At 43.9% G+C, this 13,495-nt stretch overlaps 1 protein-coding gene across 2 annotated transcripts; it reads right to left on the bottom strand.

Moving 5' to 3' along the window:
• Positions 1 to 1,507: 1,507 nt before the first annotated feature.
• Positions 1,508 to 13,031, bottom strand: zgc:77880 (zf-DHHC domain-containing protein). 2 transcript variants are annotated; one of them, XM_036550732.1, is made up of 10 exons: positions 12,900 to 12,955; positions 11,580 to 11,628; positions 10,386 to 10,474; positions 9,872 to 9,945; positions 9,453 to 9,565; positions 8,447 to 8,508; positions 7,913 to 8,039; positions 4,311 to 4,383; positions 3,185 to 3,329; positions 1,508 to 2,480 (listed from the first exon to the last, which is right to left on the bottom strand). In XM_036550732.1, the coding sequence occupies exons 3-10, from the start codon at positions 10,459 to 10,461 to the stop codon at positions 2,389 to 2,391; spliced, it is 762 nt and encodes a 253-aa protein (XP_036406625.1). In that variant the 5' UTR covers positions 10,462 to 10,474; positions 11,580 to 11,628; positions 12,900 to 12,955; the 3' UTR covers positions 1,508 to 2,388. The 2 variants fall into 2 exon arrangements, with proteins under 2 accessions (XP_036406625.1, XP_036406624.1); XM_036550731.1 differs by lacking the exon at positions 11,580 to 11,628 and having other exon boundaries at positions 12,900 to 13,031.
• Between the last annotated feature and the right edge of the window lie 464 nt (positions 13,032 to 13,495).

Genomic DNA, 13,495 nt, shown 5'->3' with positions numbered 1-13,495 from the left:
AGTTCCGCTGGCATATACGTACAAGGAGCCGCGAAAGGCCCTTCGCTGACACTAGTCCTACTGCCGATGGGACAGAAATAACTTACCAGTATCTTCCACAATGATGTCAAGCTTTAACCACAGGAACGCCATTTAAACATCATTCAGAATACAGCATTTACCCATTTTTCTAATTAAAGGACCACATATGTCCAAGCACAAGCATTCTTGCTACTGGGAAGGAAACGCGTACCATGGAAGTGAGTAGTGGTTTATTTGAGAGTATTGGCAGAATAGAAATGACTATATAAGAAGAATGAAATAGGTCAAATTATCGTCATCGGTGTATTTATAATACTACAGCAATATAGTAACAGTATTACTGTTCATATATGTATTACTGTACATGTAATTATTGCATCTAAGTGTATAGATATGCACAATTTACAATACTTTATTACAAATAATTAAATTATGTAGTGTGCACTTCTGTACTCTGAAACCCCCTGCTGTAGTGAGCACTTTCATACCCTTAGGTAAAGCCCTTTCTGTAGTGAGCACTTTCAGACACGCTCCATCCATAGTTATGCTGCTGTACTGCTGCTGAGGTTCCTGCTTGTCAGCTTGTTGTGGCTAAAATATGATGCTGTAGAGCTGTTCCAGGCTCTGCTGCTCAGCGTTCAGCCCAGCCAGGCCTGTGGGCTCCCTCGCCCCTCCTCACTTTGCCATAGGGGCCCCTTATGCTGGATGCCGGGAAGACCACATGTCACCAGAGTGAAGTCATTACAAGTAAAGTTTCCATTTAGATGTATGGGTTTCCGTGCTGTTTGGATTAGACCACAACTGTTTTTTTCACAGCAAACACTGAGCACAACCCCAGCATCTTTTTGTACACACCAGATGAGTGTGGCCTATCCTCTTGCATACATCATATGATTTAACACTCAGTGTTTCTGCATCCCAAGAATAAAGCCATCATAGTTGTACCTGCAAGGATCCAAAAGCATTTAATGCCAATTCAGAGAAATTAAACTAAAATGAATATAAACTACTAACAATCATATCATGTTTAGTTCCTCTCTCTGCATGCACCTCACTTGTGGCTGAGCACTGCAGAATATGGTCTTTCTAGAGTCAACTTGCAAAGGCTAAACAAATTGTGAAGTTTAACCACATGTGGGGTTTAAACGCTGTGGCATCCATCTCAAAATATCTCTATTCAAGCCCTGCACACACGTGCTCATCTCACTGTCCAATCCCTGCACACACATGCTTATCTCACTGTCCAATACCTGCACACACGTGCTCATCAATCCCTGCACACATGTGCTCATCTCACTTTCTCATCCCTGCAGAGGGTGCGTCTCACCATGGGAATCTCATTACCTGCAGAGGGCTCAATTCCTGCATGTGGTGATATGAGTCAAATGCTAAAACTATGACTCCTCTGCCTAACCCCCCTCCCATTTAAAAATAAACAGACTCAAGATGAAAAAAGACTTTACTTTCACCTTATTCCACACGCGGGTAAAACAGGTCACAGTTAAAATACAATAAATAGCAACGTCCACATTCTTCATCACTACGCTTATCTTTTTGCTCAAAAATATACAGATCCTGTAAGAAGTCAAACACCAGATGGTGAGACTGTAACAGAAGGAGGTGCAGGTTGGTAATGGAACATCTGCATCCTTGGTATGTAACACATTTCATAAGAATACATTAGAAAATACATCATTATATACAGTTAAGACAAAAGAACAAAGTCTACATGCACACTCTCACATATGCTCACACACACGCACACATTCATATAGATGGTGTAATACTCTTAATAAATAATTATACAATAAACAATATGTCCCTTCATTATTGTAACAGTAGTACTGGTAATTTTGTGGAAAACAATGTTAGTATGTCTATGGTGCTGTCTGTAAATACTATTGTCTCCCAGTGACAAGGCAAAAACATGTTCCACAGGCCTATAACAGTATGTGTGTATTAGTGAGGAATATGAGTTGTGTATTAGTGTGTAGTGGAGTATGAGTTGTGTATATAGCGTGTAGTGGAGTATGGGGTGTGTATATAGCGTGTAGTGGAGTATGAGGTGTGTGTATAGCGTGTAGTGGAGTATGAGGTGTGTATAAGCGTGCAGTGGAGTATGAGGTGTGTATTACCATGAAATGGAGTATGAGGAGTGTATTAGCATATAGTAGATTATGAGGTGTGTATACCTATGAATGGAGTATGCGGTGTGTATTAGTGTGTAGTGGAGTGTGACGTGTGTATTGTGTAAAGAGATATGGGGATGTGTGTGAAAGGCAAATGTTTGGGTGGAACAAGGAAAGACACCCTGCAGCCAGGAGTTGTGCAGAGATCTGTGAAGCATCAGTGTCACCGTCAGCAGCATCACACATCATAGTCTGGCACAGCGGAGTAGCTGATTCCCCCAGCAGAGGGAGGGCTAGAGTGCAGAGGGAACAGCCAACACAGAACTGACCCTGCAGCAGCAAGAAGAACAGAGACACACAGAGCATTAATACCACACACACGCACACACACGCACACACGCACGCACGCACGCACGCACACTCACTCACTCACTCACTCACTCACTCACTCACTCACTCACTCACACATGCACGCGCACGCACATACGCATGCACGCACGTGCACACACATGTACACACACACGCACGCACACATGTACACACACACACACAAGCACACACGCACACACACGCGCGTGCACACATACACGCACGCACATGCACACACGTACACGCACGCACGCACATGCACACACGCACGCACACACTCACGCACACTCACGCGCACACACACACACGCTCGCGCATACACACAGAGCATTAATACCACACACACACACATGCACGCATGCACACGCGCGCACACACACGTACACCCACACACGCACGCACACTCACGCACGCACGCACACACTCACGCACACACACGCACACATGCGCTTGTGCATACACACAGAGCATTAATACCACACACACACACACACACGTGCACGCATGCACATACCCATACACATGCACACACACACGCACACACAGAGACGTCTCTTTTCAACAATAAACATGCTGTATACACACACACACCCAATCACACACAAATCTAGGCAGACATCAGACTTACTAACAACTACTACAATCCTGTACACAGACACACTCACCTCTTCCAAAGACCTCCCTCAGGAGTGCCAGTTTGGGTTTGCGCGTGTGTGTTGTGTGTGTATGCTGTGAGCCGGCTGCTCGGTCCTTCATCAGCCTGTTCTTCATCTGCTCAATCGGCGTTTCATCCGTGATGATGGACACCAGCTGCAAACAGGCAGACAGACCGAACACACAAACCAGCTACAGACACAGACTGAACACACAAGTCATCTACAGAAACAGACTGAACACACAAACCAGCTACAGACACAGACTGAACACACAAGTCATCTACAGAAACAGACTGAACACACAAACCAGCTACAGACACAGACTGAACACACAAGTCATCTACAGTAACAGACTGAACACACAAACCAGCTACAGACACAGACTGAACACACAAGTCATCTACAGAAACAGACTGAACACACAAACCAGCTACAGACACAGACTGAACACACAAGTCATCTACAGTAACAGACTGAACACACAAACCAGCTACAGACACAGACTGAACACACAAGTAATCTACAGACACAGACTGAACACACAAACCAGCTACAGAAACAGACCGAACACACAAGTCATCTACAGAAACAGACCGAACACACAAGTCATCTACAGACACAGACTGAACACACAAGTCATCTACAGAAACAGACCGAACACACAAACCAGCTACAGACACAGACCGAACACACAAACCAGCTACAGACACAGACTGAACACACAAACCAGCTACAGACACAGACTGAACACACAAGTCATCTACAGAAACAGACTGAACACACAAACCAGCTACAGACACAGACTGAACACACAAACCAGCTACAGACACAGACTGAACACACAAGTCATCTACAGAAACAGACTGAACACACAAACCAGCTACAGACACAGACTGAACACACAAGTCATCTACAGAAACAGACAAAACACACAAACCAGCTACAGACACAGACTGAACACACAAACCAGCTACAGACACAGACTGAACACACAAGTCATCTACAGAAACAGACCGAACACACAAACCAGCTACAGACACAGACAGACTGAACACACAAACCAGCTAGGGACAGACAAGTCTATTTTCTCTTGTCAATGATTAGAGTTTTAAAGCACCCCAGAGGTCAGCGGTACCTGATCGTAGAAGATGACCATCACAAAAACTCCAAACAGCACAGCTTCTACCAGCAGGATGATATAATGAGCCCTGAGGAGAAAGAGATTCATTATTACATCACTACAGCACCAACAAACACGCCTGCAAAACCTCCACTCCCTACATCTATCTCCCTACTAGTTAGCAGTGCATTGGTCTTGAGTGCACGTTGAGTCCTCCAGCCTAGCTCCCACTCCTGATCTAGAGACCACAACAGCACGACAAACTGGCTCTAGCAGACATGTCTTGTCTTGCAGCTCTGAGGTGTTGCTCAGAGCTGCTGCGATGACATTAGTGGAGCAGTGACGATCCTCCACTTTGCACTGTGGGACTTGTAGTGTGAGTTATGGCATTTTCATGCTCCAGAGCTCCTGCATAACTGGACAGACTTCTGTGGGGAGCCTAATGTGCAATTGGTGATTCCAAAAAGGGTTGAAGTTCCCCATAAATGTTTACTTACAGGGAACTGAGATGAACTGGGTTTGTTCTCCAGGCTACAAACACTCTACCAGATCTTTTGATGACTGGACCCACAGGCTAAGAATTTTTGTTTAGAATCCAACTTTCATGTTTTGGATGGCTTTAGTATATGTCTAATACATGTTAGTGAGGCCAATTGGTGTGTGGCAGTATGTAATGACAATAATGTAAGGTGATTTCCGCCACTGAGTTTTTGAGCTAGACTAATTTGGCCAGTTCATCATTAAACCAAGCAATTTTTAATTCTACCCTTCTTAATGGCACAACTAATAAAAATGAAGGTGCTTTTAAAAGAGGCCTATGCACCCTCTTTGGTGGGATGAAGCTGAAGCTATCTTCCATGTTCCATGTTGAGGTTTGGTAATTGAAAAATTTCAATAAGAGCGAGATCTGAGCAGGAAAATCACACACTGTAAAGAAATACAATGAAACAATGACCACTGGTATTTTAATAAGCATATGGCAGTGTTAATAAGCAAGACGTGAAGAAGAGCAGCTTTCTGTGGAAGCGTAGAGTCACAGAGGCCAGTGAGTTTGGGGAAAAAAAATTACGAGAACTTAACTGTTGTAGGACAATGTCAGCTGGTCTGAGTATGTCCCAGTGTAGATCACTGACTAACACAAATTCTGACTTTGTGGAGGGGGCTTGGAGTTTGCTGAGAAGTCATGGCACAAGCAGAGGATGAGGGTGGTGTATCATACCCAGCTAGCTCCAGGGAGGAGTTATTATACAGCTTGATGTTTGTTTTTTTACTTTTTCTCCTGGTTTTGGAATCACCAACTGCATATGAGGCTCATCTCACAGCAGCACACAACACACTCACTCCAGAGAGCCTTCAACACGCTCACACAAGCCAGCGCAGCACAGCGGGGAGCCGCCTGAGGACCATCACCATGGTAACACGCAGGTGTCTGGGAGCAGTGAGGTGAGGACCATCACCATGGCAACACGCAGGTGCCTGAGAGTAGTGAGGCAAGGATCATCACTACAGCAACACACAGGTGCCACAAGGACCATCACCATGGCAACACGCAGGCGCCAGGGAGCAATGAGGCGAGGACCATCACCATGGCAACACGCAGGTGCCTGAGAGTAGTGAGGCAAGGACCATCACTACAGCAACACACAGGTGCCACAAGGACCATCACCATGGCAACACGCAGGCGCCAGGGAGCAATGAGGCGAGGACCATCACTATGGCAACACGCAGGCGCCAGGGAGCAGTGAGGAAAGGAAACTCTGGCTGCCCTGCACTCCAGCTCCCCCAGCAGAATGAAGCCAGGTTGCTCTGCTGTTGTGGACTCCTGGTTACTGCTGGAAAATCACACAGTTAGGACTGAGCTGGAGCCATAGAGCTCAGCTTGCATTCAATGCAAAGGCATTAACCACTGAGCCGCTCAGAAAAGCTAGATTTGGCAGGAACAGTAGTGTAGTGGTGACGTTCCTGTTAAGTATGGGGTACAGTTTTTGTTAGTGCACAGTAGGCTTAAAGCAGAGTTTGGAATTTCATCTCCATTCTTCAATTTCATCTCCATAACAGGTAGCTAGTGTAGAGAGATGAAGAAAGGTGGCATTGCAAGAAAGAAATCAATGCTCCCAGAGACTGAGTGTAGAAGGGAAGAGGAGAGGGCCAAGGACAGATCCATGTGGGACACCTGTAGTGAAGCTATGAGGCTGGGGCTTTGAGAAAGAATCACACCACGTTACCCTGTAAAAGAAGTGGGAAAAGGTAGGAAGAAAAACACCTGTGCACCTTAGCACAGACCCTGTGTGAGAAGGCACAGGCAGATGTGTGCATTCTTACTTGGAAAATAGGGCTGTGATGATAACCGCATCACCGCGATACTGCGGTCATGAGACACCTACCGCGGGGTTGAGCTTATTACCGCATCACCGCAATTATTTATTTATTTTAGGGCTGTCAGCGTTAACGCGTTAACGCTCATTCGCGATTAATCTGGAAACTTTAACGTGTTAATGCTCGTTCGAGATTAATCTGGAAACTCTAACGCGTTAATGCTCGTTCGAGATTAATCTGGAAACTCTAACGCGTTAATGCTCATTCGCGATTAATCTGGAAACTTTAACGTGTTAATGTTTTAACGCAAATTAATCATATTATCAAGTTTGACCACAACTTCCTTCCGTAATTCCAGCGCGGATATTTACCTGGCTGAATTACTGAAAGGCGTGGCAAATGCAGATGTGCTGAACGGCAAATTTCATTTTAACCCTTTCGCATTTAACTTATTGGTTATGGTATGTAGCGTGCGTGTTACCTTATATGGTTCGTTATGTTTTCATTTCCGGTATTAAGTTTCTTATAGATTTCAGTTAGCATTTTCCATATATTTAGAGTTAAATTGCTGTTTCCTCAAAGCTAAAATTAGCTAGAATTTCTCCAATCTAGTGTTCTAATCGCACCAGTTTAATCACACCGGTGTGACCGTACACGAGAAAGGGTTAAAACGAAATTTGCCGTTCAGCACATCTGTGTTTGCCATGTAAAATAAAAAGACCGTAAAATAAAGATTGAGTACATTTTGATTTTTTTGCAGCACTTTATACAAGCAGTGATTGTAGTAGATAGCCTACTATCTAATAGATAGCCTTTCCCTCTAAATCTGATAAAATTAAGTGTTTTTAGTATGTGAATTACACTACATTACATTCATTTAGCAGACGCTCTTATGAAGAGCGAATTCCAGCACAACAGAATAGAAGTGCATCCACTCAAGTTGTTAAATGTTTAAATGTGGAAGTGGATCCTCTTTCTAAATCTTCAATTCAAAATTGGCCAATAACAGATGTAATATCATCAGCTTCATTCTCAATTCACCCCACTTTTGAGTTTGTATTTGGGATGCAATAACATGTTCTAAAATTCTGTCAGAAAAGCAAGCTAGACCTTAAGTTATCAGTGTCAAGTTTTGGGTACAAAGGATACAAGGATACAAGGAATGTGTTAATTATTGCTAGTTCTGCAGTGACTACTGACAAAAACATGCAACAGCATTTTTGAAAAATCATGCAGAATACCCCAAGCAGAAGTGTGCTTCCTCAGGTTCTGTCTGTGATTGTCTGTGTCTGTATACTCACACAATCAGGTGTTTGCTGGGAGCTTCACTTGTCTCCTTGTCTCTCTCTCCATCCCCTTCTCTCTCAGTTCTTATTCTCCAGACCCAAGCTGACACCACTAGTACAATGGAGTACAGACTGGCCAAACCTAGGAAAAATCCGCAGAGATTAAAGAACCATAAATAAATCTGACAGACTACCCCTCTTATCCACAGCAAAATACCAAGGTCATACTTCACATAATAACCATTAATGTGCAAAAGTTCTTACTCAAACACAGCTGCTCTGGAAAAGCAAGGTGCAGACTGAGCCCTGTGATACAGATCTCAAAACAGCTCAAAACAGGCTGTCTGACCACCCCAATCAGAGGACCAAATTTCACTTCTGTGAGCTCCCACTCACTGCTGGCAAACAGCATGGCTGGTTTCAAACCTGGGCCCTGGGGCATAGCCAGCGTTTATGGTAGAACTGCACAAAGACTTTGAGCTGTGAGTGTTTCAGGTGGAAATGCAGACAGTCCTGGGACTGAGCATGTGAGGTGGTGTTTGTTCTTACCCGTGTAGAAGAGAAACTGGATGAAGTATTTCTGGTTCAGCTCTCCCACACAGTTATTGATCCTATGACAGAACAACTGTGAGACGTGATCCATTCCAAAACGCACACACACTCAGAGAGGGAGAAACAAGAACTAAGAGAAGCAGCACGAAAGAGCAACCCGAGTCCAGGTGAGACTGACCGGAGTTACGGTCAGGGAGAGACTGACCGGAGTTACGGTCAGGGTGAGACTGACCGGAGTTACGGTCAGGGAGAGACTGACCGGAGTTACGGTCAGGGAGAGACTGACTGGAGTTACGGTCAGGGAGAGACTGACCCAGAGTTACGGTCAGGGAGAGACTGACCCAGAGTTACGGTCAGGGAGAGACTGACCCAGAGTTACAGTCAGGGAGAGACTGACCCAGAGTTACGGTCAGGGAGAGACTGACCGGAGTTACGGTCAGGGAGAGACTGACTGGAGTTACGGTCAGGGAGAGACTGACCCAGAGTTACGGTCAGGGAGAGACTGACCCAGAGTTACAGTCAGGGAGAGACTGATCCAGAGTTACGGTCAGGGAGAGACTGACCCAAAGTTACGGTCAGGGAGAGACTGACCCCGAGTTACAGCCAGGGAGAGACTGACCGGAGTTACGATCAGGGAGAGACTGACCCCGAGTTACAGTCAGGGAGAGACTGACCGGAGTTACGATCAGGGAGAGACTGACCCAAAGTTAAGGTCAGGGAGAGACTGACCCAAAGTTACAGTCAGGGAGAGACTGACCCAGAGTTACAGTCAGGGAGAGACTGACCCAGAGTTACGGTCAGGGAGAGACTGACCCAGAGTTACAGTCAGGGAGAGACTGACCCAGAGTTACGGTCAGGGAGAGACTGACCCAGAGTTACAGTCAGGGAGAGACTGACCCAGAGTTACGGTCAGGGAGAGACTGACCCAGAGTTACGGTCAGGGAGAGAGGGTGACCACAGTAACAGTCAGAGAGTGTGAGCAGTGTTGCGGTCAGACACTGACCAGGGGCAGTGGTGGTCCATACGGCGGATGCATCGCTGGCAGACTCTGCAGTGGTGAGCGCGAGGGGGCCGATACGTCTCACAGCGACTGCACACAGTCCATCCTTCACAGCTCTGAAAAGGAGCAGCAGCAACACACACCGAAACACTGAGCCCTGCAGTGCAAGGCTTACTTGTCCTCATTAACACACCTCAACACTGGCCCACATCATTGCTGAAATAATTGAGACATACTTCAACACAGACCTCATTACAGCATTGTTCAATAGTAAAATGATTAAGACAAGCCTCTTTAACAGATACCAGTGTGTCCCCCTGCACTATATAGAGTCCTCACCCCTGAATCTGACCATCTGTAGTCTGGTCGGATACTTAGAGTACAAGGGCAAAGAGCACAGAAGAGGAAAGGAGAGAACCCACCCTCTCATTTTTCCGTGACGACTGAGACCTGAGGTCTGAGAAGTCAATGGCTGTGTCTGGGAGAGGCACCATACCTAGTGAGGAAAGTCACAGTACATTCTCACCTGAGACAGTCATCATACTCACATGCGTTTGAAGAAAGACGGCAGAAAGGCTTATTGGACACTTTTAATTTTTGGAACTATCAGCACAAACAGCATGCACACCTCTGGAATATGGTCACATGTTCATATTCGCATTTATATACATTTTTTAGTTTATATATATATCATAGAAAATGTACATATGGTATATGAGTGATTCAGAATCAGAATGTATGAGCTGACTTAGTCATACAAAAGCAGAGAAGAGCAGGCTGGTGCCAGCTGTGTTGTTCATGTATGGATCACGCAAGCATCGGGCACATGAGGAATTTGCACTGTATACCGTGTTCATCACAGGTACCATGACAACAGCAGCGACTCAGACAGCCCAGAAGAGCGGTCCTGTGCACACAGCACAGGCGGAGCCTCACCTGGGTCAGAGAACACGGCCTTGGAGTGACACGCCAGGAGCAGCAGCAGAATCACATTGAAGACGGTCCCGTGCATTGAGCACCACACGCTGAGGGGGGGGAGCTGATTTTTAGTTACAAACAAAATTACATGGGAATAATAGCTTCTGCAATCACCATGCGAAGAACAACCAAATACACCCACAATACTTGTGGAGAACACTGTAACTTTAGATAGCCATGTCGATTAAAAACTACTACTACTGTATGCAGCAGTTACAACAGATACAACACATCATAAAATTGGCAATGGGCGTCGAAAACTACTATATAGCTAACATACGTAAACTCCGTCGTTAGCTGCATCTCAGTAAACTACTCACTGCTAGCCAGCTAACATTACCGACTTGGCCAGCTTAGGGCTCAGTTGCATCTGAAGTCAAATGTTATTCAGATGAGCACAGACACTGAGCTTCAAACAGACAGCTTTGCCACTGACAGTGCTCACGAGTTGGGCGTTTGGTATCTGCAAATGTTATCTGTGTTTTTGTTTCATTCCAGTGGAAAGAGCCAGAAAATTTAGAGCGTGATTCTCTGAAGGACATGCCAGTCTATTCACAGCCCACTGAGGGAGAAGGGGCAGGTCTTTAACAACAAGCAGAGATACTGCCAATTTTAGCTTTGATAAGATATCAAGTAATACTAGTATTACACCACTGATTCTGATTATTTTAAGTACAAAATGGGTGGTGATGTACTTCTTAAGAGATAAGGAAAATATCAGTATTTTACGAAGTGAATACTATGACAAACAGACATTTCTACATATGAAAACCTTTGAAATACTGAAATGACCACAAAGCCCAGTCATTCCTAATTTTCTAACTAACTAAACTACCCCTGCTGGCCGAAGGAAACTACCAACGTAAACTCCTTAGCCTAAATCTTAGCTATCTGTCTAACTATATACCTGGAAATTCTCTGTCTTTCTGGAATGACTCCATCTGTGGCCTGTGAGTCCTGTTAAGCCTCTGGTTAGGTTTGCTGCTTTGGACATCATCCACCCTTGTTCCTGACTGGTGATCAGATGAGTTTTATTTTTAAGTGCTTGAAAGGATACATTGTATTGCCACTATGTTGGACTACCATATCACATGTGTTGCAACATGCTTTTTGGCTTTGTATGGTGTGAAGGAGCATGACAGAATACTGTACTTTTTGTCAGCTGTGGAGACTGAAGTGATTTTGTCTCTGTCCTCTGTCTCTGTAAGCAAATACAGCACAGGTAGAGGCTCAGGCCCACAGCACAACTGTGTTTGAGCAGGTAGCTTATGCTGGAGACAGGTGATACCAATAGGATACTGGCATAGATGTCAACATGGAATCACTGAAATCATCAAAGTGATATGGTTCTATCACTACCTTTGAAATGTCTGCATCTTATGACATAGAAATAGATACAGATAAGTTGAAAAAATATTATTTTGTAAATCAAGAAAAGAAAAAACAAGATAAAACAGGTAAGACAAAGAATATCACACTTCGTACTGATATAATTTTGTCCACATGGGCAAACTGCAAACTTGGACTGAAAGTCCAAACTGCACATGAAAAGTACAGAGAGCAATTGTTTCCTTTGAGATCACCCCATCATATGTATGTAAAGATATACATTTAAAGAAAGCTTAAAAACAGACACTGACGGGCATTACAGCAGCTCTCCATTCTGAGGTTGAGTTTTCTTTTGGCATTCAGGCCTTTTAAAAAATTACCTACATTAGTGTATACAAACAATAACAAAACTATAACAAATATGATGTTGTACTTCCAAGAAAATGACCGTTTTCACCGTTAGCTGAAATCATTATTAATCAATTACGCAAAATTCAATTACGTATACTTAAGTAGAAAATAGTCCTTCAGGGGCCACATATATTTACCAATAGCGTGTTAACGTTAACGTCCATTTTACCACAGAGTATTTACCAAAAAGCACCAATTCCTGCTTTACTCAAAACAGAACTTCTTTGGGTGGACATGCTTCAACTACTCATATTATAACACAGGTAGCTCGCGTTGTATTATTTCTCATTTGTAAGTCGCTTTGGATAAAAGCGTCTGCCAAATAAATAAATATAAATGTAATATTGTCTATTTAAGAAAAGCACAGGTGTGCGTCCAAAGTCATTACGTTAACAGATGTGTCGTTATGCTAAAATACTTGTAAAAACGTTTCGCAGGACTGACTAGCGAGCTACACATGTTTCTATGCAGCTAACTTACCCCACTTCTCAACACTGCTAGCTAAGCTATCTTTCTCGTTTGAGTCGAAGAAAATGATGAAAAGGTTATGGATCTGTTTCCAAAGATAGATTTAATAAGTACGGTTTAATATGTACGGTGTCTGATGACGAAAATATGTTTGCTGTGCATCGCTAATATTTAATGTGTGCATAGCTTTAATGTGGTTAGCTGGATGGCGTTACTTTGCTACACTGCGTATGTGTAGAGACAACTTCGCAAAATGACACTCACCTCCCGGAGTAAGCTGGGATCAGCACATACTGGATCACCACATAATCGGCGTAGAAAACACTGAAATAAGTTAAAACCAGACAGATAAATCCACACGGGTCTCTCCGACAGCGCAGCGACGCCATCTTCACAACAGCAGTCTCTTCCGAATGACGTCACTTCGACAGCGCGGTCAACAAAATGCATTACGAAATGATTATTTAAAAAAAGTAAGTGGCAACAACTTTGAAATCTCCAAAATAACAAGGAAACAAGGAACATCACTACAAGACAAATGCACTCAACATAAAGTAGAAGACAATCATCATCATCATCATTTACACATAAGGGCTTTTAATTAACCCTCAGCAATTATGTGATAACATTTCCATAATATAACGTTCCTGTAAATAATCAGTGTATCAAGCATTAGCAGCAGTTTGGCAGGACTAAGAAATTTCTGACTGTGTATAAAACACTAGTCAGAAAGAACATTTTTACAGAACCAAGTATATGAGTTTAGGTCTCTTCAAGATTTTGCCTCTGTTGTATTCATTAAGCAAATGAATCAAACGAACGAGTTTCTCCCTGTTCACCACAAAAAATCACACACATTG

This window comes from Megalops cyprinoides, chromosome 18 (genome assembly GCF_013368585.1).
Source record: "Megalops cyprinoides isolate fMegCyp1 chromosome 18, fMegCyp1.pri, whole genome shotgun sequence".
Classification (NCBI taxonomy): Eukaryota; Metazoa; Chordata; class Actinopteri; order Elopiformes; family Megalopidae; genus Megalops; species Megalops cyprinoides.
This window is presented reverse-complemented; position numbering and strand designations above follow the sequence as displayed.